Here is a 27570-nt window from a genome sequence, read left to right on the forward strand (position 1 = left end):
GGACTGTATAGTCCACGGGGTCACAAAGAATCGAACAGGACTGAGGGACTTTCACTTTCAGTTTACCACATGCCCTTTCAACTGGACAGTCTCATTCCTTTCTCTGCTCCAATAGTACAAGGCTGTGAATCCTCTTATTGTGATTGAATACACAGGTGTTCTTGATCTCCAAGAGGTCACAGTCTTGAACTCACCTGATGCTCTCTGATACAAAGGGCTGGTTTGTGGTTTTGACTTTCTCTGCTGAGTCACATCCCATCAATCAAAGGTTTCTATTCAGCAAAGACCATCCTGCATATGTATAAAACAGAATATAGGGGCTTCCCTGGTGGCCCAGGGGTTAAGAATATGCCCTGCAATGCAGGGGACATCAGTTCGACCTCTGGTCCAGGGAGATCTCACACGCTGCAGAGCAACTAAGCCCAAGCACTTCAACTACTGAACCTGTGTGCCTAGAGCCTGTGCTCCACAAGAGAAGCCACCACAGTAAGAACCCCACACACTGCAATGAAATGTAGCCCCCACTCACCGCAACTAGAGAAAGCCAACAAAGATCCACCACAGTCAAAAAATAAAACAAATAAATAAAAAGAATATAGGATTGAACAACCTTTCCCTTTATTAGAATCTCACTAGAGTGCTATATGAGAAGGGCATGACAAGCCATTCCAGTATTCTTGCTTGGAGAATCCCATGGACAGAGGAGTCTAGCAGGCTATAGTCCATAGGATCAGACACAACTGAAGTGACTTAGCACACATGCATGCAGAGTGCTTTATATTTTTTGATATAAGGATCAATTCCTGCTGAGAAAAATTACAATATTAATTTGCAGTGAATGATTAACATTGCCAAGCCAAATCCCTAATATTGCATAAAATAAAATTTGTTTTGGCTCCCCTAAAAGTCAGGATTTCTTATTATTGCAGGTCTCAGCAGCTCAACTTGTTCTGCACATGGTTGCATGTTTAATTAGTGATACTTCTGTAAGTGTCTGCAATTAGCACCATGATGATTAATAAAATAACTCCTTTAAAGCTCCATTTAGCTAGCAGAACTGCATAATCAGGTATAATTAATTCATCATTAATAAATCATGGCTGATTAACTAATCTCTATATTACCAACACATTACTGAACAGCTCCCACCTGAGCACAGCTAATTTTTCTAGCTGAACAGAACTAGAAGCTATGAGGGAAAAAAACAACAACAACAGCCCCTCCAAAACTACATTAAGCAGCAAGTATATTGGTGTGGTCAGGGAGATTTTGAGATAATGCACATTTAGAAGTTATTGGGACTTTTCTGGCAGCCCAGTGGTTAGGATTCTGCACTTTTCACTGCCAAAGGCCTGGGTTAAATCCCTGGCTGGGGAGCTAAGACCCCAGTAAGCCACTAGGTGCAGCCAAAAAAAAAAAAAAAAACCAATAGAGAATAAAAGTTATTGAGCTACAGAGGCAATTGTCACTTGAGAGGGAAGAAGACAATGGCTGAATACTAGGATATTGCAGAATACATGGGAGCAACAGCAAGGGGAATTCCCACCCCAAAAAGAACTTGGAAAGAGGCAGGATATTACCTTACTTTCTGTGTTTAATTTTATTACCACTCTATCACTCATTACCATGAATATTAGAGGTTCTCAAATGTAAATGTACACCTGGATTGCCCGGAGAGCTTGTTAAAAAATAGATTTCTGGTCTCCATCTCCAGAGCTTCTGATTCAGTGGGTCTGAGATAGGGCCTGAGAATTTGCTTTTCTAACAAGCTCCCAAGTAATGCAAATGCTACTTGTCTGGGAAACCATACCTGAAGAACCATAGTTCTCCCTTTCTCATACACTGAGGATGACTCACAATTGCTGTGATTCCTGTCTTTTCTATAGAAAAAAAAAAAAATTAAGACTAGTTTTCAAAAAAGAAAAAGAATAGTTTTCAATATTATTTATCTGTCCGTGTGTTTCTCTGTCCTTATGTCTTGTCTCTTCAACTAGATTGTTAGTTTAATAACTACTTTCCTTTATATCTCCGCACCTATAGAATGTAACTACTTTCAAGATATAGAAACTCTAGACAAAACCTAGAGGCCATGTACATTCATTCATCTCTGAAGCTTTGCTCATGCCCATCTTTCAAAACCCTGTTTTTTAACACTCCCCTGACTACGCCATAGCACTCAGGGTCTGCATATGGCAGACCCTAATCACAGACCAGTACAAGTGCTCATTATCTTTTCATGAAAGGATGAGCCTGGTCTCCCCAGTTAGAGTCGCTTGAGAGTCCTACAAGCTCCCCGTCTAATCTCCTTTGCATCCTGTCCCCCAGCTCTCTACCCTGCCAATTTCTAGTCCAGTGTCTTACACACAGGAGACAGCAAATTGTTTTTTACCAACCACATCAGATTGCTAAGCAGCAGATCTGACCCACAGGGTGAGAATTCAGATACCAGCTGGGCACCTAATTTGCAGAATACATGGGAGTGACAGTAAGGGGGATTCCCACCCTGAAAAGAACTTGGAAAGAGGCAGGATATCACATTACTTTCCATGTTTAATTTTATTATCACTCTATCACTCATTATCACTCATTTAAAAAATTTCTGGGCGTTTTAGTTATTTAGCTACACGTCCTGATTTTTAGGTATTAAACGTAAGCATGTTCCAATAAAGGAAATAATTTTTTAGGTACATTAAAATTACTCCACCCTTAACATTCACACATAAACTGTTTTTACTTTTCTATCTTCATGATCCATTCTTGTCCATATAAATTCCTACTCTCCACAGACATAGCATAACATTGCTAACATTTAATAGTCCACTATAATTTTCTTTCTTAGTATTATACTATGAACTATTTTTCTATATTTCCACATAGCTATTGGGTCTTTTCGATGGCTGCAAAACAATCTATCAGGTATTCACATCTGAGTTTAAATGATTTAATCTTACTCTTCATAAATGTGTTCCTCATTCTGTGATTGGTGGTCATAATTAAAGGTGACAACATTATTCTTTGATATGGGTTACTTCGAATATGTTCACAGGTAGAACCAAAACTCCTTTAGTTAATTCATCAGGAAGCATTATTAAATCCCTTAATTTGTCTTCATTGTTCTATTTCTCAGGTGAGGATTAAGTGGACTACAATGCAATCTTATTCAAAGCAGTCTCTTACATTTCTTTTTATGCAGAAAATACTCAGTAATTCAAGATTGCATCACTGCAGTGCAAGCAGTCTAGGCTGTCAGCGTGCCCTCTAAAACAAGAGCCGCGCCTCCCTTGATGTCAACTCGTCCATCAGAACGCAGGGAAATTGTCAGTTCTCCTCCCCGGTTGGAACACTGAAAGGCTGAAGAAAACATAAAACAAGTCACAAATCAAGATAATTTTCACCCCTTTAATTAATAAGACATAGTGAAAGACTGATTATTATAAGCTCTAGAATCCTCCCAGGTCAGTTTAAAGAATACATTCTTTCAAACAAATGAAAACAAAATAAATGAACAAACCAAACACATAGACACAGAGAACAGAGAGTGGTTACCAGAAGGGGAGGGGCAGGCTGATATGTGCGGGATCAAAACGCCTAAAGGAGATCAACTGCATGATGAAGGATGCTGCTGCTGCTGCTGCTAAGTCGCTTCAGTAGTGTCCAACTCTGTGCGACCCCATAGACAGCAGCCCACCAGGCTCCACCGCCCCTGGGATTCTCCAGGCAAGAATACTGGAGTGGGTTGCCATTTCCTTCTCCAATGCATGAACGTGAAAAGTGAAAGTGAAGTCGCTCAGTCGTGTCTGACTCTTAGTGACCCCATGGACTGAAGCCTACCAGGCTCCTCCATCCATGGGATTTTCCAGGCAAGAGTACTGGAGTGGGGTGCCATTGCCTTCTCCGTGGTAAAGGATAGAAAATAAATTTTTGATAGTGAGCACACTGTAGGATGTATAGAAGCAGAAATACAATATACATGAGAAATTTATTTAATGTAATAAATCAACACTGTCAATAAAAACCTATTAACTAATTTTTTAAACAATGTGTTCCTTCATCTGTTCATAATATTGCCTAGCCCACACGGTTCTCCTGAGGACTGAGGCCACAAACGCAATTTGATACACAAAGCACACAGCTCTACATCTTCCCTTCCTGAGCCACTTCCTCTATTACTTCCTGTAACGCCCCAGACACACCCTAACCGTAGCTTCCTCCCTGGCTCCATCTAGGTCTAGGAGTAAGCAAGCACAAGTGAAAAGATAGAGCCTAGGACTAAAAGGCTAAAAAGATAAAGAGGGGGTGCTCTTGGGCCCTTTAGATAAGGCCCCGTCTTTCTCGAGGTCTGAAAAGGACAAAAGGAGTTCCCTACTCATTGCGGATAGCAATCAACCACACTTGTCAAGCAAACGTGAGGTACAGCCTCAGGCTTCTTGAGCTTAGGGAAGTAATTAGGCTCACAATGGAAAGCGAACAGCCACCCTGCTATCCCCAAATCAGGGTCACAGATGCTTAACCATCCCACTAAGTAAGAACTTCTGTCCACTAAGGTCAAAATTCTACTTCGATTGTGTAGCCTGTTCTGCATGTGGTACTAGCTGTGTAACCTCCACTGGCTACCATCTATTTTCTCTGTCCTGAGCAATGTATTAATCACTAGGAGACTTGGTTCCAAAGCAATTTGTTTTATTTAATCCCATAATGGGACCCTGGTAATCATCCAGTCTCAACTCATCACATTATAAAGAACCTTTCTGGGCCAAAATTACACACCTAGTTAACTTTATTCAGCAAATACTTACTTGGCACTTAACTGTATTAGAAGTGTGTCTGTGCTTTGGGAGAAACAGAGGTGGAAAATGTTTGGGGGCGCGGATGTTGAGCAGAAGATTCAGGGTGAAGGAATTCAAAACCTTTAGTTTTCATGTGGGTAATAGTTAACATTTTTGTTTGATAGTTAACATTTTATTACATCTTCAAGTGGATAGTATATATGAAAAGGAATACTAGCTTAAAGTTTAGCAATTTTTTTTAAAATTTGAAAAAGAACTGTCCTACCGTGCAAGTCTTTCTTCCCCAGTTGCTCAGACCAGTAGCTACTGAGAACAGTATGTGCAGACCCTTAAAAGAAGTGAAAAGTTATGTTACAACAATCCCAAAGAAAACAGGAGCAACTCTGCTACATTCATAAAGGATCAACTATCCAGTTTGAACCTTAGACAACTTACTCATTATGTTGGCCATGACTTCTGCAAAGTGTGGAATTATGAATGGGAATAGAAAGGAAGACATAGAATTTATGGATAAGCTCCTTCAAAAGACATATCTGCTGCATCTTACACTTTCTGAAGGCTGAATTAAACTGCAGGCTTTAATTCTTGTCTATCAATTCCTTGTCAGTCCATGGTAGGAGAATTAAGGCTTTCACGTAAATCTGTCTACATCTATCAAGGAAAAACATATCCTTCCTCCTAAGACGCACATGCAAAGAAGGGTGGGAACTCTGACAAAAGACCAAAATTTCCATGAAGACAACATTCCCAGTTTTTGGTGCCAAAAGAGCTTTGTTTTAGTGAGATATTTTTTCACAGGATTGTGCCTTAGGTGTAGATCAGAGAATAAATACTAAAATGAAGGAACAAACTGCTAAGTAATAACTGACAGGCAAGTATTTGGGAGAGGAAAGGATGGTTTGAAAAAGGTTTCTCCATCAGAAAAATGTACTAAATACTATGGGACAGGGTGCCCAGTCATCCCAGTATGCCTGAGGCTGCCCTGGTTTCATCACTGAAGATCCCTACTCTGAGAAGTCCTTCAGTCTCAAGCAAACCAAGACTGTTGGCCATCACTGTCCAAAGAGCTTTCCCACTCTAGAGAAGCATAATTCCAGGGGGAACATTCCCTCTGTGATAATTAAAATCTTTGGGAAGCAACCATGCATGTGTAAATCCACTCAGAACTTCTTATCCATCAGCTTCCTCCAAAAAGCATTCCCCGCCTTTTGCTGCTCAGCCCACTTTTATCAAGGAGGATGAAAGTAGGAAGCATCACATTCTTGCCAACTTTTTATTTCAACTCTCTGCTTCTGGCTTGTGGAAGATCCTGAATTCCTATGTTGCTGAACCCATTCCACTCACTTAGTGAGCAGGTGCGGCAAAGGAGGAGGGGAGGAAGAAAAACGCTATTCCTGTCCCTGTTTCCCACCTGCAGTCCAGGACTTGGTCCTTCAAAGACCAAATCTTGGTCAATGATCACACAGGCTGGCCACTGAAAAGCACAAAGGACTTTGGGAATATAGTGGACATTGGCCACTGGATTTTGCAACAGGTAGCTCTAGAAGTGTTGGCTCAAGGAGCCAGTTTTATCGTTAGTTGTTAAAATACCTAACAGCTATTGGCCACTTACCATGTGCCAGGCACTGTGCTTATGTTTTGTGTTTAACATGCATTGTGTTTACATAACCTATGAGGTATTATCCATATTTCATAGAGAGGGAACAAAAGCTGTGAAAAGTTAAATCATTTACCCAAGGTCAACAGCTAGGAAGCTAGGACGCAAACCCAGCCTGTCTGATGCTAAAATTTAACCTTGCTATATACTGTCTCATTAACACTGTGTTTTTCACAAGATACTTCAGTGAAGGGATGGGGAGGGGAGATAGGGAAACAAAGGCAGCTCAAAACCCAAACAACCCGAAAGCTCACTGTGGAGGGCACTTAAACAGCGGTTCTCCTCCTCCTCCACTGTTTAGCTTTCCTCAGGATTCAAGGCAAAAAGTACCTGTTACGGGGTCTTCAGCCACACCGTACCATGGAGCAAAATATCTGGAGTAAAAGTCAAATGCTTGAGTCTGCCCACCAGGCTCCCCCTTGAGGGTGAGAATGAGTCCTTTCACCTTCCCTGTGGTTTCCACTTGCAGCAAATTCTCTGTATTCACTGTCAGACTCTCCAGAAATGACCTTGTTCATAAACAGGATGGATTAGGACAAACCCATTCCACAGACTACCCATTCCCCAGACTTCATAAAGCAGGCCAGGCTGCAGCTTGTCCAGTGGCTCAGCAGTAAGCGAGGAAGAGCAACTACAACCTTCCTGCCCAGGAACAGAACACTCTGGCAGTGTAGATCATGGTTCGACTGAACATGGCACAGCCAGATCAAGCCAGAGCTATGAATCTGGTGCCCTCCCCCACAGTACTGACAAAGTCAAAAACCTCATTTACCTGTTGTAAGTATCACTGAGCCGGACCAGGAGCTTTTTGGTATCTGGGGAATAGCGAACATCTTGAACCAACGTGTCACCAATGGCAGTCTATGGAGACAGACCAAAACTTCCTCAGAAGTGTGTCTTGGGTCAAGTCCTTGGAGAACAATCTCTCACAAACATCTGCTTTGTGCCAGGCACAACCAACATCTCCAGTCTCAAGAGTTTCAGGTCAGTTTTAGGATTCAAGGTATTTCTCAAAGAAGGCCAATTTCATGGTGTTCAGGAGCACTTGGACCTTAATAGGGGTTAAGTTTAGCCTCTGAGAGCCAAAGATAGGCCTTGTTCATACATGTTACTATGAGACTCGACACACAACTCCTTCAACTGGGTATTTTCCCCACAGATAAAAAGATTCAGGGAGGCCCAGAATCTCTCTCTCACATACACACACTTTGACCCAGGACTGAGGAGCCCTGGAGTCAAAGCTCTGAATCACTACTGTCTACTATCTGTAGAGGTGGGGCTTTATGCCTGCTTCTTAGAGGAATGGGATTCCCTGGTGGCTCAGACAGTAAAAGCATCTGCCTATAACGCGGGAGACCCAGGTTCGATCCCCGGGTCGGGAAGATCCCTTGGAGAAGGAAATGGCAACCCACTCCAGTACTCTTGCCTGGAGAATCCCATGGATGGAGGAGCCTGGTGGGCTACAGTCCATGCGGTCGCTAAGAGTCAGACACGACTGAGCGACCTCACTTTCACTTTCCACTTCCATGCATTGGAGAAGGAAATGGCAACCCACTCCAGTGTTCTTGCCTGGAGAATCCCAGGGACAGGGGAGCCTGGTGGGCTGCTGTCTATGGGGTCGCACAGAGTTGAACATGACTGAAGTGACTTAGCAGCAGCAGCAGCAGCAATCTTCTTTAGGGGCTTAGAAGCTCTAGGTTCCATGGCCAAGACTACTGAGGGTAGTGCCTGGAAGGTCTGCCTCTGTGACCACTGCTGACCAATGTCCCCCCTCTAGATATGGTGACTCCTACAGCCCAATCCCATCTGCTCTCCAGGCCTCCAAATCTCTCTGAAGGGTCATCCAACCCTTCTCTGCATGGATTCTTATGTCAATTGGAAAGTTTAATTCTCAACTGAGAATCTTATTGACAGTTTCTAGGAACAAAAATGACAATGCATGCATGCTCAGTTGTATCCAACTCTGCGACCCCAAAGAATGCAGCCCGTCAGGCTCCTCTGTCCAGGGATTTCCCAGTCAAGAATATTGGAGTGGGTTGCCATTTCCTACTCCAGGGGGATCTTCCTAGCCCAGGAATCGAACCCTTATCTTCTGTGTCTCCTGCATTGGCAGGCAGATTCTTTACCACTGAGTCGCCTGGGAAGCCCAAAATGACAATACTCACGATAAATACTTTTCATCATTCCCATTTTACAAATGCTGACCCTGAGACTTAGAGAGAGCAGGTTAAGTTCTTTCTATCATGAACAAGGTCTACCACTGTAAAGATTTTCTGTTTTTTTGCCAATATGCTTAAAGCAATTCATTTATGAATTTGGCTTGTCTCCCAAAACCGAAGCCACAGGTGAAGCTGAGTGTAAAAGTAGAATCCATGATACTTGCTTATATTCTTTGAAAACTTAAAGCAAAACACTAAAGAGATAACAAATGCTGTATTTGAAAATTCACTAAGAAATACCCATTACTACCTGTAACGGGCCATTTCCCAGAATAATTTTTTCTCATGGCACCCTTGGCCTGGTCTTGACCTGGGCCCTTCCTGCTCTAAAACCTAAGCACCTGGCTATCCAGGGCTGCTCTGGCCTTCTAGAATCTCCACAAGACAACTGTAGTGCCTACTGCCCTGGGTGACAGTGAGAATTAAATGAAATAATGCATTAAAATGCATGGTACTGCACAGAACAGACTCTCAAAAATATTCTTTATCATCATCATCATCCTTATCATAAAGCCCCATCCCCACACAGACCCTTTGAGGAGGCTGCTATATATATCTTGTCTTCTCTATTGCAGTACCCTTGCTTTTCTGCTCTCTTGCATCAAAGCACAGCCCCGTCATCTCAGCCTTATTCTCCACTGAAGAGATCAGGACACAGACTGCTGCCAGGCTGTTTCCATTCTTTTCTTTCACTCTCAGCCTGCCACATGGCACTCTCCCCTCCCCCATCTTTCCATGGGGGCTAATCAGATAATGAAGAGTTAGGGAAAACTGGTCAATCTTTTCACCAAATAGATTCAATATTAAAATTCAAACCTGAAAGGCACCATGCAGTATTCACCCAAGCTTAAACTAGAACACTTACATTGGTAGAAGGTCTATATTTGAGATCAAATACAACAAATCTTTGTTCAAACAATTACAGATGATCAAATCCCATGGCTCAAGTTTGACTCTTTCACGAACCTTTATCAGGTCCTCCACTTCGTGCAATTTCTAGATCATGAAAAAAGACAAAATCATTGTAAAACGGGCACATTGTATACAGTGTGTGGCAATAATTTTAAAAAGCTGACCTGGGGATGGGCTGGATAAAGAGGCAGGTCCAGGACGATACCATCCTCTTCTTTTCTGGCCTTCAGTTACCCACTCATAGTGACAAAGGTTAGAGTGCTATGTACATTTTCTGGCCAAAAAAAGAATTTTATTTTGTTAAATGTTTGAAAGGAATCAAGAAATAGAAAAATAAACTTTGTTATATGGTTGCATGTCTCTTTTGATCACTTTTAAAAGATTCTCAGGCAGTGTCATTCATTCCAGTAAAGCGGTCCCAGGTTTGGATTACTGGGGTCTTAGTGGAGAAAACTCTCACTGGATTCTAACTTGAGAACCAAGAACATAACTGATTGGTCTTGACATCATACTGTGCTCTTGAAAAAATTATTTAATCTCCTTAAACCTCAATTTCCTCATCAATAAAACAGGGTAGTAATTAAACATACTAATTTCATTTTACCAATAAAATGGTAAATAATTAAACACAGCTTATAGGGTTGCTATAATGTTTTTTAATGTGGATTTTTATATTTTATATACTCCTACAATAGAGTTTATAGAGTTATAAACTACTAGTTTAACTTATGCCAAAGGGATGACAAATAGAACATACAGGTTTTATACAACAGTCTGATATGAACAAATCAATTTTACCGTAAACAAGCCAAACTATATATAAAATATTGATTTAAAGATTAGATCACAAACCCTGATACAATATCCCTTCATATTACTGATACAACTTGGGCCACTTATCTCAGAGGGGATAACATTTTTAGTGAAAACAAAGATTTATGACTTAACTCTTTTCCCTAGTATTTCTGTGAACATATCTCAAAGGTGAGGAAATGTCACATTGCTGATTAGCTTTCACAGAATAAAATTTATATTCTGAAATTCAAAGTTTTAGTCTTCTCATTACAACTGGTGTAAGACATCATTATTTACAAAGCATTTTCTCATCTAACCTCAGGCCTACCCTGTGCAAGACTATCAGGACTTTCTTTGTTGCTACTACTCTGCGGTTCAACTTCACATGGTGTTCAGTTCTGCTTTCTTGGACTTCCCTGGTGGTCCAGAGGTTAAGAGTCTGCCTGCCAGTGCAGGTGACGTGGGTTCAACCCCTGGTCCAGGAAGAACCCACATGTCACTGTAGGGCACCTAAGCCTGAGAGCGGCAACTACTGAAGCCCATGTGCTCTAGAGCCCGTGCTCCACAACAAGAAAAGCCCCCAAATGAGAAGCCTGTGCACTGCAACTAGAGAGGAGCTCCCGCTTACCACAGCTAGAGAAAGCCCACACACAAGAACGAAGACCCAGCACAGTCAAAAATAAGCTAAGTCATTCAAAAAAATTTTTTAATTCTAAAAAATAATTAATTAATTAATTTAAAAAATTAAAAACTAAAAAAAAAAAATTTAAATTCTGCTTTCTGGTACAAGGGACATGGTGGGTTGGGGAGCAGAAAAAATTCTTCTTTCTTTACTCCACTAACAATGCTAATCCTAAGAATACTGCCCCTAGTCCTCCCAGCATGCCGGTGAGACTGCTTCCAGGGCAAACGTGGCCTATAAGACCTTCACTTATTACCCCCATCTAAGTAACTCCCAATTACAGGAAACTAATCAAACTAATCACATGGACCACAGCCCTGTCTAACTCAATGAAACTATGAGCCATACCATGTAGGACCACCCAAGACAGATGGGTCACGGTGGAGAGTTCTGACAAAACATGGTCCTAGAGAAGGCAAAGGCAAACCACTTCAGTATTCTTGCCTTGAGAACCCCATGAACAGTATGAAAAGGCAAAAAGATAGGACACTGAAAGATGAACTCCCCAGGTTGGTAGGTGCCCAATATGCTACTGGAGAAGAGTGGAGAAATAACTCCAGAAAGAATGAAGAGACAGAGTCAAAGCGAAAACAATGACCAGTTGTGGATGTGACTGGTGATGGAAGTAAAGTCCAATGCTGTAAAGAACAAATATTGCATAGGAACCTGGAATGTTAGGTCCATGAATCAAGGTAAATTGGAAGTGGTCAAATAGGAGACAGCAAGCATGAACATCAACATTTTAGGAATCAGTGAACTAAAAGGGACTGGATGAGGGAATTTAATTCAGATGACCATTGTATCTACTACTGCGGACAAGAATCCCTTAGAAGAAAAGGAGTAGTCCTCACAGTCAACAAAAGAGTCTGAAATGCAGTACTTGGGTGCAATCTCAAAAATGACAGAATGATCTCTGTTCATTTCCAAGGCAAACCATTCAATATCACAGTAATCCAAGTCTATGCTCCAACCAGTAATGCTAAAGAAGCTGAAGCTGAACAGTTCTATGAAGACCAACAAGACCTCCAGAACTAACACCCAAAAAAGATGTCCTTTTCATCATAGGGAACTGGAATGCAAAAGTAGGAAGTCAAGAGATACCTGGAGTAATAGGCAAATTGGGCTTTGGAGTACAAAATGAAACAGGGCAAAGACTAACAGAGCTTTGCCGAGAGCACACTAGTCATAGCAAGCACCTCTTCAACAACACAAGAGAAGACTCTACATATGAAAGAAAGAAGTCGCTCAGTCGTGTCCAACTTTGTGACCCCATGGACTGTAGCCTATCAGGCTCCTCCGTTCATGGGATTTTCCAAGCAAGGGTGCTGGAGTGGGTTGCCATTTCCTTCTCCAGGGGATCTTCCTGACTGGGGGATCAAACCCGGGTCTCCGCATTGCAGGCAGACACTTTACTGTCTGAGCCACCAGGGAAGGCTTCCAAATCCTAAAAGATGATGCTGTGGAAGTGCTGCACTCAATATGCCAACAAATTTGGAAAACTCAGTGGTAGCCACAGGACTGGAAAAGGTCAGTTTTCATTCCAATCCCAAAGGACGGCAATGCCAAACAATGTTCAAATGACCACACAACTGCACACATCTCACACGCTAGCAAAGTAATGCTCAAACTTCTTCAAGCCAGGCTTCACCAGTACATGAACCATGAACTTCCAGATGTTTAAGCTGGATTTAGAAAAGTCAGAGGAACCAGAGGTCAAATTGCCAACATCCACTGGATCATCAAAAAAGCAAGAGAGTTCCAGAAAAACATCTGCTTCTCCTTTATTGACTATGCCAAAGCTTTTGACTGTGTGGATCACAACAAAATGTGGAAAATTCTTTAAGAGATGGGAATACCAGACCACCTGACCTGCCTCCTGAGAAATCTGTATGCAGGTCAAGAAGCATCAGTTAGAACCAAACATGGAACAACAGACTGGTTCCAAATTGGGAAGTCAAGGCTGTATATTGTCACCCTGCTTATTTAACTTATATGCAGAGTATATCAGGAGAAATGCCAGGCTGGATGAAGCACAAGCTGGAATCAAGATTGCTGGGAGAAATATCAATAACCTCAGATACACATATGACACCACTCTTATGGCAGAAAGCGAAGAAGGACTAAAGAGCTTCTTGATGAAAGTGAAAGAGGAGAGTGAAAAATTTGGCTTAAAACTCAACATTCAGAAAACGAAGATCATGGCATCTGGTCCCATCACTTCATTTCAAATAGATGGGGAAACAGTAGAAACAGTAACAAACTTTATTTTTTTTGGACTCCCAAATCACTGCAGATGGTGACTGCAGTTATGAAATTAAAAGACACTTGCTCCTTGGAAGAAAAGCTATGACCAACCTAGACAGCCTATTGAAAAGCAGAGACATTACTTTGGCGACAAAGTCCATCTAGTCAAGGCTATGGTTTTTCCAGTAGTCATGTATGGCTGTGAGAGTAGGACTACAAAGAAAGCAGAGCACCGAAGAATTGATGCTTTTGAACTATGATGTTGGGGAAGACTCTTGAGAGTCCCTTGGGCAGCAAGGAGATCCAACCAGTCCATCCTAAAGGAAGTCAGTCCTGATTATTCATTGGAAGGACTGATGCTGAAGCCAAAGCTCCATTACTTTGGCCACCTGATGCAAAGAACTGACTCACTGGAAAAGACCCTGATGCTGGAAAAGATTGCAGGCGGGAGGAGAAGGGGACGACAGAGGATAAGATGGTTGGATGGCATCACCAACTCAATGGACTTGAGTTTGAGTATGCTCCAGGAGTTGGTGATGGACAGGGAAGCCTGGTGTGCTGCAGTCCATGGGGTCACAAATAGTCGGACATGACTAAGCGACTGAACTGAACTGAAGTAACTCCAAAAAGAACTTCTTTTTCAAATCCCCCACTCCCCCAGTTACCCCTCTGTCATATCATCCTGGTTACTTCCTTGTTTGACTTTCTGTTGTCTACACTTTTTCATGGCTGCTTCTGTCTCTACTTTGAGGACATTTCCAGGCATCTCTTCCTCTGCCCTGTTCCCACAAAGCCCTGATCTTTATTACACCAAGTGTAGATGAGATGGGAACTGGTAGGATTAAAGTACTGCATCCTTTCTTCACAGGGTAAATGTATATAGTTTACCTCATGAATATTTAAAATTCAGGATAAAGAAGCTTCTATTGTGAAATGAATTTCAGTGTGCATGGGGACACATTTGGGGAAAAGTATGTCTTTTAGTTCCCCAGTATTATGTCATGTTAAATACCTATTCTGCCTTACAAGCCGTCCTCCTGTGTTGGTCACAGAGACCAGAGAGCTCCTATTTAAAAGAAAATGGTAGGACTTCCCTAGTGATACAGTGGATAAAAATCCACTTGCCAATGCAGGGGACATGCGTCCAATCCTTGGTCTGGGAGGGAGGATGCCATAGAGGAATTAAGACCGCATCCCACAACTGCTGGAGCCTGTGCTCCGAAACAAGAGAAGCTGCCACCAGGAGAAGCCCATGCACCACAACCAGAGTAGCCCCCGCGGGCCGCAACTAGAGAAAGCCCATGCACAGCAACAGAGACCCAGCGCAACCAAAAGTAAATAAATAAAATAAACTATAAACAAAGGAAAATGGCATTTCAGAGAACAGCAACTATGGCTATTCAACATGCCTGAAAAATCAAAGTGTTCTTGAAGGTTGCTGTTTTTGTTTCTACATAATAAATCATGTGAAATAAACTTTGCAGTCTTTATACCAGTCACTTTGGTTCACAGGAAAAAATGTACGAGAGTTTTTAAAAATATTTCTATTTACTAACTGATAAGTTCATAAAAGAAAATCATATTACTTATTTTGTGAAACAGCACAGCTGCAGAAGCCAGGGTAGCGTGGCCACAGAGAGGAACCTCATTCTGTGGTGTAAACCATCTTAATCCAAAGCAGGAACCTTCAGAGGGGAAAAACCAAAGAGAGACAAGATCATTTCCATACAAGGGGGTTGAAAGTTTTCATTTTCTAAACATTGCATTAGCGTAATTAATCACTGAAACGTGTGGTGAAAAGGAGGAGCAAAGTCTAGGCAAGACCTCTGTTGCTGCTGCTGCTGCTGCTAAGTCGCTTCAGTCGTGTCCGACTCTGTGTGACCCCATAGACAGCAGCCCACCAGGCTCCCCCATCCCTGGGATTCTCCAGGCAAGAACACTGGAGTGGGTTGTCATTTCCTTCTCCAATGCGTGAAAGTGAAGTCGCTCAGTCATGTCTGACTCTTAGCGACCGCATGGACTGCAGCCCACCAGGCTCCTCCATCCATGGGATTTTCCAGGCACGAGTACTGGAGTGGGGTGCCATTGCCTTCTCCGAAGCAAGACTTCTAGGGCTCTGCAATGCTAGATCTGGATCTGAAACACTCAAATTCATCAGCATCTGCTCCCTTAGATGAACTGAAAATCAAATTAGAAGCTCCCCCACCTTCCTTATCTGCATGCAAAGAATAAATGGACATTTTTCTTAAATATTATTCCCCCACTGGAAAAACAGTTTCTGGTACCATTCAGGAATTGTTTTAAAAGAAAAGAAAAAAGTGTATTTACTTTGTGTAAAGTTGTCATTTGGGTGTAGCTTTCGGATAAAAGCCGTTTCAGAGAGGTTCATCTCCTTTGCAATTTTTTGATGCAAGTCTTCATCCAGTTTCTAAATTAGAAGCAAAAGGTTAGTGAGATTCCAGAAACACAAATCAGACTTCCTTGAACAGCAACTACCACTAGTAAGAAAAAAAAGTTTATTAATATTAAAAGTTATATACTTTAAAATTTTTTTAATGTAAAAAAGAATTTTAAAAAGTCATATACTTTTTTTTTTTTAAAGTCATATATTTTTAAAGTAAATAATCACGAAGAAATTTAAGGCACTTTTATAAAGATTGTTTTTCAGAAATCCATGCATGTAGCACCATGTGAAGAGCTGTGGAAGCTAGAGCAGATTCTGAAAAACCTACCGGCCTGGGCTATCCTTTGTCAGATTACTATCTAGTCTATCAGAGAGATCATGCTCTCTTCTAAAAACAATTGTTACAAACAGAAACTCCACAGTCTGTCATTCTGTTGGATGAAGAGATGTTAGGTGCCCACTCTAAGCAGACTGGACCACCCTGACCTCATTTATGCATGTTACACTCCCTTTAATGAGTCAGGCTCAAGTCAGAGATCACCTCCTCCAGGAAGCCTTCCAGACTGCTGTCTCCTTCCCAGTCCTTACACCACCTGAAATTATCTACTCTGCCCCTTTACTGGCTGTACCCCCAACCTCTGACTCAGAGTTCTATGAGAGCACCACTGTGCTACTTTGCTTTGTCCTGGTTTAGAGCAATGCTTGTATTTATCCTGGTATGGTAGGAGTTCAATAAACATTTGCTGAGAGAATTCAGTATTCTTTTAATTTGCATTTTTAAAACACTCAACATAGATATTTTTATCCACTTACAGATAAAAAAAATTAAACACAAAAAGTTTGTGTAATATCCTAACAAATATACATGCATATACACATACACACATTCCTCTTAACTCAAGGGAAAAAATGGGTTGAAGCATATATTTTCTTTTTGAGAATGAAAATCAATTTTTTTAATCAACAAGATGCTCACTACTTATATTCTGAATTCTAAAGAAATCTCAAGATATTAATTATATTCCAATAAAAACTAATTATAAAAAGAGAAATCTCAAGATAAGATAAATGCATTTTTGCCTTTGCCAAACTTATTGTTCTTGAGCTTCTGAAACCCAGAAATAAGAATTGAAACTTTATTCTAATAAGTTCAGAATTTACTTATCTGAGTTACGTCAAGTTAAACATCCTTGTTTTTTAGTTGACTCGAACTCTTTTTCCGTGTACTCATACAACATTACAAAGATGTTTACCTATTGAAGTTTGTGTATTGAGAAAAGGCATATAAGACACAAAACAGCAGTTACGAAAAATTAGTCATAACTTCTTAACTATCAGCTGATGTAAAAATCCTCACAGGAGACTTACTAAGCTTTTCTTTCTTTTTTTTTTTTTAATCATAATACAGCCTTTTGCTTTTATTTTGTATATTTACACAGTATGTTCCATCTCTACAGTGTCAGTTCAGTTCATTCACTCATTTGTGTCCGACTCTTTGCAACCCCATGGACTGCAGCACGACAGGCTTCCCTATGCATCACCAACTCCCAGAGCATACTGAAACTCATGTCCATTATGTCAGTGATGCCTTCCAACCATCTCATCCTCTGTCTTCCCCTTCTTCTCCTGCCTTCAATCTTTCCCAGAAGCAGGGTCTTTTCCAAAGAGTCAGTTCTTTGCATCAGGTGGCCAAAGTATTGGAGTTTCAGCTTCAACATCGGTCCTTGCAATGAATATTCAGGACTGATTTCCTTTATGATTGACTGGTTGGTCTTCTTGTTGTCCAAGGGACTCTCAAGAGTCTTTTCCAACACCAAAGCTCAAAACATCAATTGTTCGGCGATCATCTTTCTTTATAGTCCAACTTTCACATCTATACATGACTACTGGGAAAACCATAGCTTTGACTAGATGGACCTTTGTTGGCAAAGTAATGTCTCTGCTTTTTAATATGCTATCTAGGTTGGTCATAGCTTTTATTCCAGGGCTGCTGCTGCTGCTGCTAAGTTGCTTCAGTCGTGTCTGACTCTGTGCGACCCCATAGACGGAAGCCTACCAGGCTTCTCCATCCATGGGATTCTCCAGGCAAGAACACTGGAGTGGGTTGCCATTTCCTTCTCCATAAGCTTTTCTTAAAAGAGCACTGTATTCAGAATCTGTAGAAACTCTGTAGCCCTACAGAAAGAGAAATCACTTAAGAAATTGATACTTATTTTCTGAAAACCCAAACAGAACACAATGAGTTTTTGTTTGTTTTTTACTTACCATTTTTCTTTCAAAAGATTTAATCCAATAATGCATATAAAGCACTCATCAGAGTGCCCAACACATAATTAAGTACTTGAAAAATGTTACCTTTTTACTTTGAGTGACTCAAAGTCAGTGCTTTAACTTGACATACTGTACTACCTCCCCATAACAAAGAAACTATTATTATCCCTTCAACATGCTACAGGCAGAAAAACCAATTTCTATCAGATAAAATGGACTCCTGCAACATTTCTGAGGAAAAGGAGCCATCAATCAATTACCCATGCTGCGCTGAGCCAGCAGCATCAGCACCACTTTCAAGGGAATTTGTCAGAAATGTAGAGTCTCAAGCCCTACCCCAGACCTTCTGAATCAGAATCTCCACCTTAAACAGAAACCAGATGATCTGTGTGCACATTAACGATTGGGGAGCCCTGATGTATAAGAGCTGGCCCTGGGTTCAAGAGCCTTAGCCTGTCAGCTGAGGAGTCAAGACAGATACAGAAAGCAGCAGTAGGCCATACCAAAGAGTATGTAACTGAGATATACAGATTTTAACATTAAGTTCCCTAGGACTTTAAAGGTGAGGACTTGAGCCAGACCTAGCAAAAGGTCAGATTTGGGTGAGCTGGACAGGAAAAACTGGGCAAAAGTTTTGAATTAGAGATGCTTCTTGGGCAAGTCACTTGACTGCACTTTGCTCTCCTCCCGTTATATCTTTGATTCTCTAGGATTCTGCAAGTTGAGGTAAGGAGAATTAGGATGGTAGGAATGAAGTGGAATGAGCACATGTCACACCTGTGGACACCTGTGGGGCTAGGGAGTGAGAAGTCCTACCTGAGTAGAGGAGATTGAGTGCTGCTGGGGCCAACAAGACAATGTTCAGAAGTGAGCTCAAGTTGCTTTTCCATGGTTTGTAGAATGTTCTCCATGGAAACTGGCCTACCTGCTCATGCATATAACACCTTAATGAAACTGGGAGCCATTTAATTTCCTAGGGCTGAGTCTGCAATCATCAGCTTCAAAGGTAACTGAAGGGCTGATGAAGAAAAACATGGATTTGTCTCCTTGACTGCAGGAACCTGAGTGCTTGCCAGTCCTTCCTCTATCTGATTTGGCCAAACTTCCTATCCTTGTCCTTCCTTTCTTTGCCTATTGCTTCCCTCGACCTTTAGGACCAGAGTTTCTAAAAGTACTAAAGAGTTTCACATTTTAGCTAAGATCACCATCTTTTGGTAGTAGATTCCTTTGCAAATGGGCTTTTTTGCACACCAGTTAAAACACACACTCCACTGACCATCAGCTCTCTAATCCTCTCTGGTTTGGTATATTTCACCAGCTACAATTTGAATTTCTGTCCCAGGACACTGAAAATACATCTGCTATTTGCCGGAGGTGCCAGAGACAATAAAAAGTTTGATAGTCGCAGCCCTCAGTATGCACCACCAAGTGGCTGAATTTCTACACTGGAACCAAAGAGCAAAATAATGGTGAATCATGAGAAGATTAACATTGCTTCAACTTAGAGAGCTTTAGGGGAAAAAAAAAGAATGAGACTACATTCATTAACAATACTGAAGTTTTGTATTGGAACCAAAAATATAAAATGTTTCCATTTTACACTATAAGCTTATTTTCAAATGTAACACACAATAGTTACAAGCTGAACCAATAACTGTTAATTCTCTTGCTTTAATATCCATTTCTCTTTGCCAATCTCACAAGAGTCAAGTTTCCAGCAGTAAAAAGAGAGCCATGTTTGTTTTTCTGAAACAATGCACTGCACTGTGTTGGGACACTGATGTTCTATCAACCATACAGCTCGCAAAAGATTAATAATTAGAAAATCACAGTAAAGTTTTAAAATACTCCCACCTTGTGGCAGTTTAGAAATATGACAGCCTAAACAGGACAGTCTCGCTCTGTCTGTTCATTTGTCCCTCTGCTTTCTTTCTAGCAAAGGAAAAGCACTTGGATGTAGAAAGTTCTAAATCATTCAGGAAGAAACAGGAGATTCCTTCTGAGACACTGGGTTTCTGATTGCAAAGTTATATCCACACAATGCAGCACTCAAGCTGCAAGTCATCTTCAGTTGTTCCTAAATACTTTGGTCACCTGATGTGAAGAGCTGACTTGTTGGAAAAGACCCTGACTCTGGGAAAGACTGAGGGCAGGAGGAGAAGGAGATGACAGAGGATGAGATGGTTAGATAGCATCATCGACTCAATGGAGATGAGTTTGAGCAAACTCTGGGAGAGACTGAAGGACAGAGAAGCCTGGCATGCTGCAGTTCATGGGGATGCAGAGTCAGATATAACTTAGCGACTGAACAACAATGGATCTTATATGCCTTGTCTCTCCAGCTCCATCATAGAACCTAAAGCACATACTTGCATTGCATGCCCTGCCCATTCCACACCATGAGTGAAAACAAAAGATCCATAACCGTTGGCCAAGACTTCCCCAGTGGCACAGTGGATAAGAATTCACCTGCCAATGCCCGGAACACAGGTTCGATCTCTGGTCCAGAAAGATTCTACACGCCACAGAGCAAGTAAACGACAACAACTGAAGCCCTTGTACCTAGAGCCTGTGCTCTGCAACAAGAGAAGCCACCTCAATGAAAATTCCAGGTACCATAACTAGAGAGTAGCCAGCCCCAGCTCGCTACGACTAGAGAAAGTCTGCTTACAGCAATAAAGACACAAATAATAAAATAAACTAAGAAAATCAATAAATAAATACCTGTTGGCTTCTTCTACTAGAACCCCTAGAAGAAGATTCTGCATAATACAATTGATTATACTATCTCCACTTTCACTCAACAGATATTTAGTGTCTCCCGTGTGCCAGGCCCTGGATGTTGGAACAAGTCAGAATAGATTAAGATCTCATAGAATGTCCGGAAGTGAGGAAGACAGGCGTTGAGTGAATTATAAGGCTGATGCATGTTACCAACTGGGAAGGGGCACTGTGGGAGAGTATCTAGTAGTGAATATTCCAGTAGTGAGTGCGTGTGCAAGCTCAGTCGTGTCTCACTCTTTGTGACCCCATGGACTGTAGCCTGCCAGGTTCTTCTGACCATAGAATTTTCCAGGCAAGAACACTAGAGTGGGTTGCCATTTCCTCCTCCAGAAGATCTTCCTGACCCAGGGATCAAACCTGTGTCTCTTGCGTCTTCTGCATTGGCAGGCAGATTCTTTACCACTGTGCCACCTGGGAAGCACCAGTAGTGAATATAGTGGGTTAAAGGCATGGACCCTGCAGTCAGGCAGACATGGGGTGGGATTCTGAAGTCAGCCACTTAGATAAACTGCTTAACCTTTCTCTGCCTCTGTCTTCTCGTCTGTAAAACGGGGATTAATAATAAAACCTACTCATAAAGTGGTTGTGAGGGTGAAATGAAATATGAAAACCAATATGAAAACCAATTAACACAGTATGTGTCTGGCTGAACGTGCCTGAAATCACTGCCCCCAGCTAAGAGTTTTGTTCCAAAAGTCAGCTAGGGTACTTGGGAAGCAGAGATTACCACACTAGCATTTCCTCTTCCTTTGCATTGCTCTCTTCCTTCAAATATTTGGCAAAGAAAAATGCTTCAGTGTCCTGGAAGAATCTTCTCTGCACTCTGCATCCTTCTTCTGAGCATAAAACTGAGATACAAGGTTGTAACTCTCTACAAACCCCAGGAGTCTCTGACCTAGTCTGGTCACACTGAGTCAGTAATCCTCTCTAAGAAAGGATGCCAAGTGTGGAAATGGCCACTGCATGTGAGTTAAAGCGTGGATTGAACTCAGGATTGCTTACACCTTTTTTCATTTAAATATATAACCTACCAAGCTATAAAAGTGGCTTTTGGTTATACCTAACTTTACCCAGGAAAACCAGAAAAGCAAGTAATTTAGGAACTAAAACTAAGCTTTCCTACTTAAAAGTGTGAAGCCAATCCTCCTTGCTGTCACTGGAAATGATTATTAGTGTTTGAAAGAATAAAAATGCACATCTATGAGCATCCCATTTGATCCTAGCAGTGTCCCTCTCATGGTAGATAGCCAGGAAATGCCAGCTGAAATGGAATAAATGTATACACTGGGCCTTGAAGTTGTTTTTATGGATAATTTAAACAGGAAAACTCCAGAATAAACCTCTCTTTAGACAAGGTATCTTTTGAAACAATGGTTCTCAACTGGGGGCAATTTTTGATTGTCATGGCTCAGGGAGTAGGGGAAGACTACTGTCATTTAGTGGGTCAAAGCCCAGGACCTGAAAAACATTTTATAACAGGCATGACACCTCACACAATAAAGAACTTCCCAGTCCAAAAGGTTAATTACACATTTGAGAAGCTCTGCCCTAAAAGCACACACACACACACACACACACACACACACAATCTTAAGGTTTTGTTAGAATATGAGGGAGAATAAATATGGGCTCCTTACTTTTGTTGGTATGTTATTTTCACTAACTAGTAAAGCAGGTTTACAGGACAATAAACCACCTCTTATCACTACCACAGCCCGATAACCTATTCAAATAGCTGATCAGGAATTCCTATAGCTTTTAACACAGCTGTCATTGTAATGTATCTATTTCATTTTTTAAAATATTGTTTTTATACACTTTCTATGTCTAAGTGAAAACTCACTCCAGTATTCTTGCCTGTAGAATCCCATGGACAAAGGAGCCTGGCAGGCTACAGAGTTGCAAGAGTCAGACACTTAGTGACTAAACCACCACATATAGTCGTTACTGTAAAATTGTCAGGCATCAGAGAACAGCCATCAGCTTTTAAAGTTTTAAATATTTTTTTCAAATATCTGTTTCATGTTACTTACATTTAGCCCTTAATCTGTTTTTGCTTTCACCTAATACACAGTGTTCCTCATGTGAAGATTTAAAAAATTGACTTGTCTAGGGCTTCCCTGCTGGCTCAGACAGTAAAGAATCTGCCTTCAATGCAGGAGACCTGGGTTTGATCCCTGGATTCGAAGATACCCTGGAGAAGGGAATGACTACCCACTTCAGTATTCTTGCATGGAGAATTTCATGGACAGAGGAGCCTGGAAGGCTATAGTTCACGGGGTTGCAAAGAGTCAGACATGACTGAGCCACTAACACTTTCACTTCACTTTCACAGTGTTCCTCAAGTGAAGATTTGAAAAATAGACTTATCTAGAAGGGCCATGACAAAACACTTGAGAATACTGTAGAAGTTCTGGGAATGTTGTTACCCAGAAAGTTTTCCTTTTCTTCCAGCAGTCTGTTATCAAGTATTTTAAAAGTTCAAAGTACAATTATCTAGTCTTTAGTCTGTCTACCAAGTTTTTCATAGTATCATCTCAGTCAAATTTTAAATAATTTTAAACAAAACAAAATGAAAAAGAATGTTCCTTTGAAACCCTGAACTTAAAATCTGAAGTATTTTCTCACCCATAAAAATGCAAGTTGCTCCATGCTCTGGTCCCCAGGGAACCTAGTACCTGGTCTTTCGGCCTCTGTGGTGACTATGGGAAAATGACCAGGTTTATGCGTCTATTTCCCCTGCTAGACTCTGAGCACCTCAAGGACAGGCAAACTTATTGGTCTCGGTACCTCCCGTCCCTACCCTAGAGCCTGGCCCACAGCAGGTGTCAACAAACATTTGTAGAATACATAACGACAGGCTACATGCCTACTGAGTTGTGGTCAGCATTATAAGGCTTAGTCCTTATCTGTCTCTGATATTTCCTGAGTTCACTTGTGTTCTTTCTAGGTGCTTCAAGTGCCCGCTGTCTCTAGCTGTGGGTAAAAAAATTCAAAGGGCGGAACAACACTTTCTCCTTTCATTTCATTTTAATGTTTATTGATTATGCACTGGAGAAAGTGCTAAGTTAACCTTCAGGAAAGGAGATCCTCAAGTCTACAGAATAGAAAACTAGCAAACCAATCTTTAAATACCTATTCAGTTGTCCTGGACCAGGTATTAAACCAGCCTCATCTCACAGGTCTAAGGCACAGAAATGAACTGAGAGACGCTAGAGAGCATCCCTGATCGCAGACTTCCTTTTCTTCCTTTCATACTGAAGCATATTGCTTTGAACTATGCTAAGCTTTTTGTTTAAATTTATATTTCCTAGTTTTTCCAAATATATAAATAACATGCAAAATATATTTTAATAGTGAAAGAGAGAGAGAAATCCTAAGTCTGGAGTTTAGTGAATGTACTAGAGGTGAGAAGGAATACATTGAGGAATAATATTAATTCCTGGTAAAAATTGAGTGCATAAATCACTTAAAACTTTTTTCAAAACTCTTCTAGAATATTACATGGGAATATGGGATAAATACACTAAGGCTTTTTTTTTTTTTACACTAAGACTTTTGACAAGTAGATTTAGTCAATTCCACAAGCCCTTGATGTGAAGCTGTGTGTGTCATATTGCTTCTAAAGGAAGTTCAGGATTTAGAATCCAGCTGTTAGCTATTCTCTTACTATTACTCCGAAGTTATGTTACTTGATAAAGTCTATTAATGTTATTACTTTCTGCACTGTGTGGTTGGAAAATGCCAGCCACAGGGCTGCATAATGAATGCATTGTTAAGGTAAGATGGGGACTTTGATTACCATATTGCTGCTTTATTTGAGGGAGAAAATAAAATATGTCAGGCCTCTATTAACAACATTCACCGGTCTCAGTAAAACCGCAGCTATTCTCCATGTTGATTTACACTAGAGTCACCTGGGAAGCTTTAAAAACCAGTGCTGCTTGGGTCTCACCCCCCAGAGATTCTGTTGTGACTGGTCAGGCACAGGAATTTTTAAACCACCTCAGGTGATTTTAATCTGCAACCAGCTTGATGTTTACTGCCCTGGAAGGCCCCAACTTAATAAGACTTACTCAAGATCATCAACTGCTCACTGCGTAGTTGACATAATTCTCAGACACTCTGCTCTAATACTAACTGCTCTGAGTGGAAGGGTACATTGACTTGTTTCCTACTACCCAGGTAACAACACAAAGCAGCTAAGGTCAAGGAATATTTAACTACTCTGTTAATACTTATCTAACCAGAGAGCCTTTTTCCCCCCCTCATTGCACCATGTAGCATGTGGAACTCCCCCAACTAGTGACTGAACCCACGTCCCCTACAGTGAAAGCTGGAGTCTTAATCACTGGACCACCAGGGAAGTCCTCAAAGAGCCATTTTTAAATTGAGATTTTCAGTAAACTGAGTTCTCACTATGTTAGAGCTTAATTCCTTTCTATCTTTCTACTAAATTACTTAATTCCTTGCAAAATGTCTCATCTTTTTGGTCCAGAAAAGAATTTCTAATTGTCTGAACTATAGGTAAGGTTAAAAATACACAACTAGAATCTTTTATGCTAAATGTAGTATCAGCCATATTCAGTCACATAAAACTCATCTAATTTCATTGTCTTCCACATTTGGTGCTAACTAAATGAAAATCCAATGGCTACAATGGATGAGCTTTCTTTTTTTTTTTTTGGTCTAGGGATAGAATCTGTGCCCCCTGCGGTGGAAGTCTTAACCAGTAAACCACCAGGGAAGTGCCACCTACTCCTGTTTTTGGTATTTTTTTTTAATTGGCTCTAGTTCTTCTTTACATAAATCTTAATTTTCTAGACATGCCCATCCATCTAGATATAAGCAGTCTTATCATATAATTTGGTTAAAATCAACTTGCAGACATGAACATTGTTGATACCATTTGACAGAGAACACAACCCAGGAAGGTAAGCGAACAAGTGGGTCTGATTTTTTTCTTTTCTTTCTTTTTTTTAAGAAAAACTTGGTTCTACAAGCATCTAGGATTTCAGGCACTGTACTTCAAAGCAAAATACTACTTACATTTTCTAGGAGGCAAACAGCAGCCGGATTCCCACGAAATGCTTTTGTTGTGAATGCATCTGCTATGAAAATAGGGAGCTTCATTTTCTTTGTAAGCTGTTTCTGCAAACTCTCAAAACTGTTTGTAGACTGCTTTCCCTTTTATTGCTGCAAAAAAATCAAAAAGTTAATGTTTTACTTGATGCAAAGAAACAACTAACATTTCCAAGTACAAAGTCAATTCTAATACACCTGCATTTAAAGATAAGTAATCCTTTGATTTATTTTAAGCCTCTAGATTGAATTTGCTTTAAAATACTGGATAAATAGAATATTTTCTTTTCATAGTGTACATATACTTAACATAGTTATATTCTTAGAGTAGCCAAAACTAGCATAAACTATGTTGTTAGTGAAGTATGCAAAACTTCCAAAGAGCATATATGTTGCTGATAGTTTACCAATGAATATTAGTGCCCTTTTAAAATGATGTATTTTTTCTAACTATATAAAAAATGCCCATCATAAAAAACTTGGAAAATCAAAAAATGAATCATAACCATGCAAATCAGCAATAATTTTTTTTGGACTTAACATAGTCAAAGGAACCTCATGTTTTAATTTTGTGTTATTTTATAAATCTGCAATTCGAGACTTTTTGAGCTCATGATATAGAGGTTAAAATTAAGCTTTTTATTATAAGAATAATACTTTCTCTTTACTGAAAACCTATAAAATACAGAAAAATGGTGTGGGGGGTGTGAAGAATCTTCTGTATCTTCATGCTGTGGAGATAAACTGTTCACATTCTGGGTATTTCCTTTGCTTTTACTAGAAAGCATGGATTTTGTCATAGGTAGGGAAGAATTCCTCTCTCTCAAAGTTATAGAATTTTTTAAAAACTCAGCAAACTATGGGGTGTTTTGCTTAAATATAAAAGAAATTAACCCATCCTAACACCTATCTCTTGTTCTCAAGGAGATGAAGATAAACAATGGCTAGGCAGCTCCCAGGTCTACAGAGTTGTTTTCTTTTTCTTTTCTTTTTGTTTATTATACAAGGGTTTTGCTTAACTTTCTTGCCAAATTGCCTACTTTTTTCTGCCTTTTTTTTAGGTATAACTGATATATTACTTTCAGGTTTACAATATAATGATCCAATATTCGTATATATTAGGAAATGACCTACCACAAAAAGTCTAGTTAATCTATCACCAAACATAGCTACAAAAAAAGGGGTGTTCTTTTTTTTCTCCATGTGGTGGAAGTTTGAAGATCTAGTCTCTTAGCAACTTTCAAATATTCAGTACATTATTATTAACTATGGTCACAATGCTGCACATGACATTCCAAGAACAAATTTATTTTATAGCTACAAGTTTGTGCCTTTGGAGCCCTTTCAAGAAACTTGGGTAAGTCTGCACTTTTTGACCTCCTAGAAATAATAGTATTAATATTTAAGATACAGTTTTTAATCATAATTTTTAGCAAGGAATTCTAGCCAGTGAGGAGACCAATGTAGAAATTATAAAATATAAAATACAAAAGGAAAAGATATATATAAAATGCTTAGGAACACAAGGAGAGAGCAATAACTCTTCCCAGGAGACAGTCAGAGGGAGCTCCAGAAATGAGCTCCGAGAGCTGTCATCCAGAGATGACATTTGAGTGAGTCCAAAAATACACACACACACACACACACAAATATCCAGCGGTTCCGTAAGGTGGGAAAGGCATCTTGGGTAGAGTGCATAGATTAATCCCAGGCCAAGCAATTTGATATAGAAA

The 27570-nt window shown here is 40.4% G+C and overlaps 1 protein-coding gene across 1 annotated transcript in view; it reads right to left on the minus strand.

The window, feature by feature from the left end:
• Nucleotides 1-2537: 2537 nt before the first annotated feature.
• PBLD (phenazine biosynthesis like protein domain containing) overlaps nucleotides 2538-27570 on the minus strand; it is a 35346-nt gene continuing 10313 nt past the window's right edge. Inside the window, 9 exon segments of the mRNA XM_061405146.1 lie at nucleotides 2538-3351; nucleotides 5053-5115; nucleotides 6775-6953; nucleotides 7217-7305; nucleotides 9630-9659; nucleotides 9740-9849; nucleotides 14883-14981; nucleotides 15625-15724; nucleotides 25805-25951. Of these exon segments, the coding sequence (XP_061261130.1) occupies nucleotides 3239-3351; nucleotides 5053-5115; nucleotides 6775-6953; nucleotides 7217-7305; nucleotides 9630-9659; nucleotides 9740-9849; nucleotides 14883-14981; nucleotides 15625-15724; nucleotides 25805-25888 (867 nt within the window). The 5' untranslated portion in view covers nucleotides 25889-25951 and the 3' untranslated portion in view covers nucleotides 2538-3238.

The sequence above is a fragment of the Bos javanicus genome, chromosome 28 (assembly GCF_032452875.1).
Source record: "Bos javanicus breed banteng chromosome 28, ARS-OSU_banteng_1.0, whole genome shotgun sequence".
Lineage (NCBI taxonomy): Eukaryota > Metazoa > Chordata > Mammalia > Artiodactyla > Bovidae > Bos > Bos javanicus.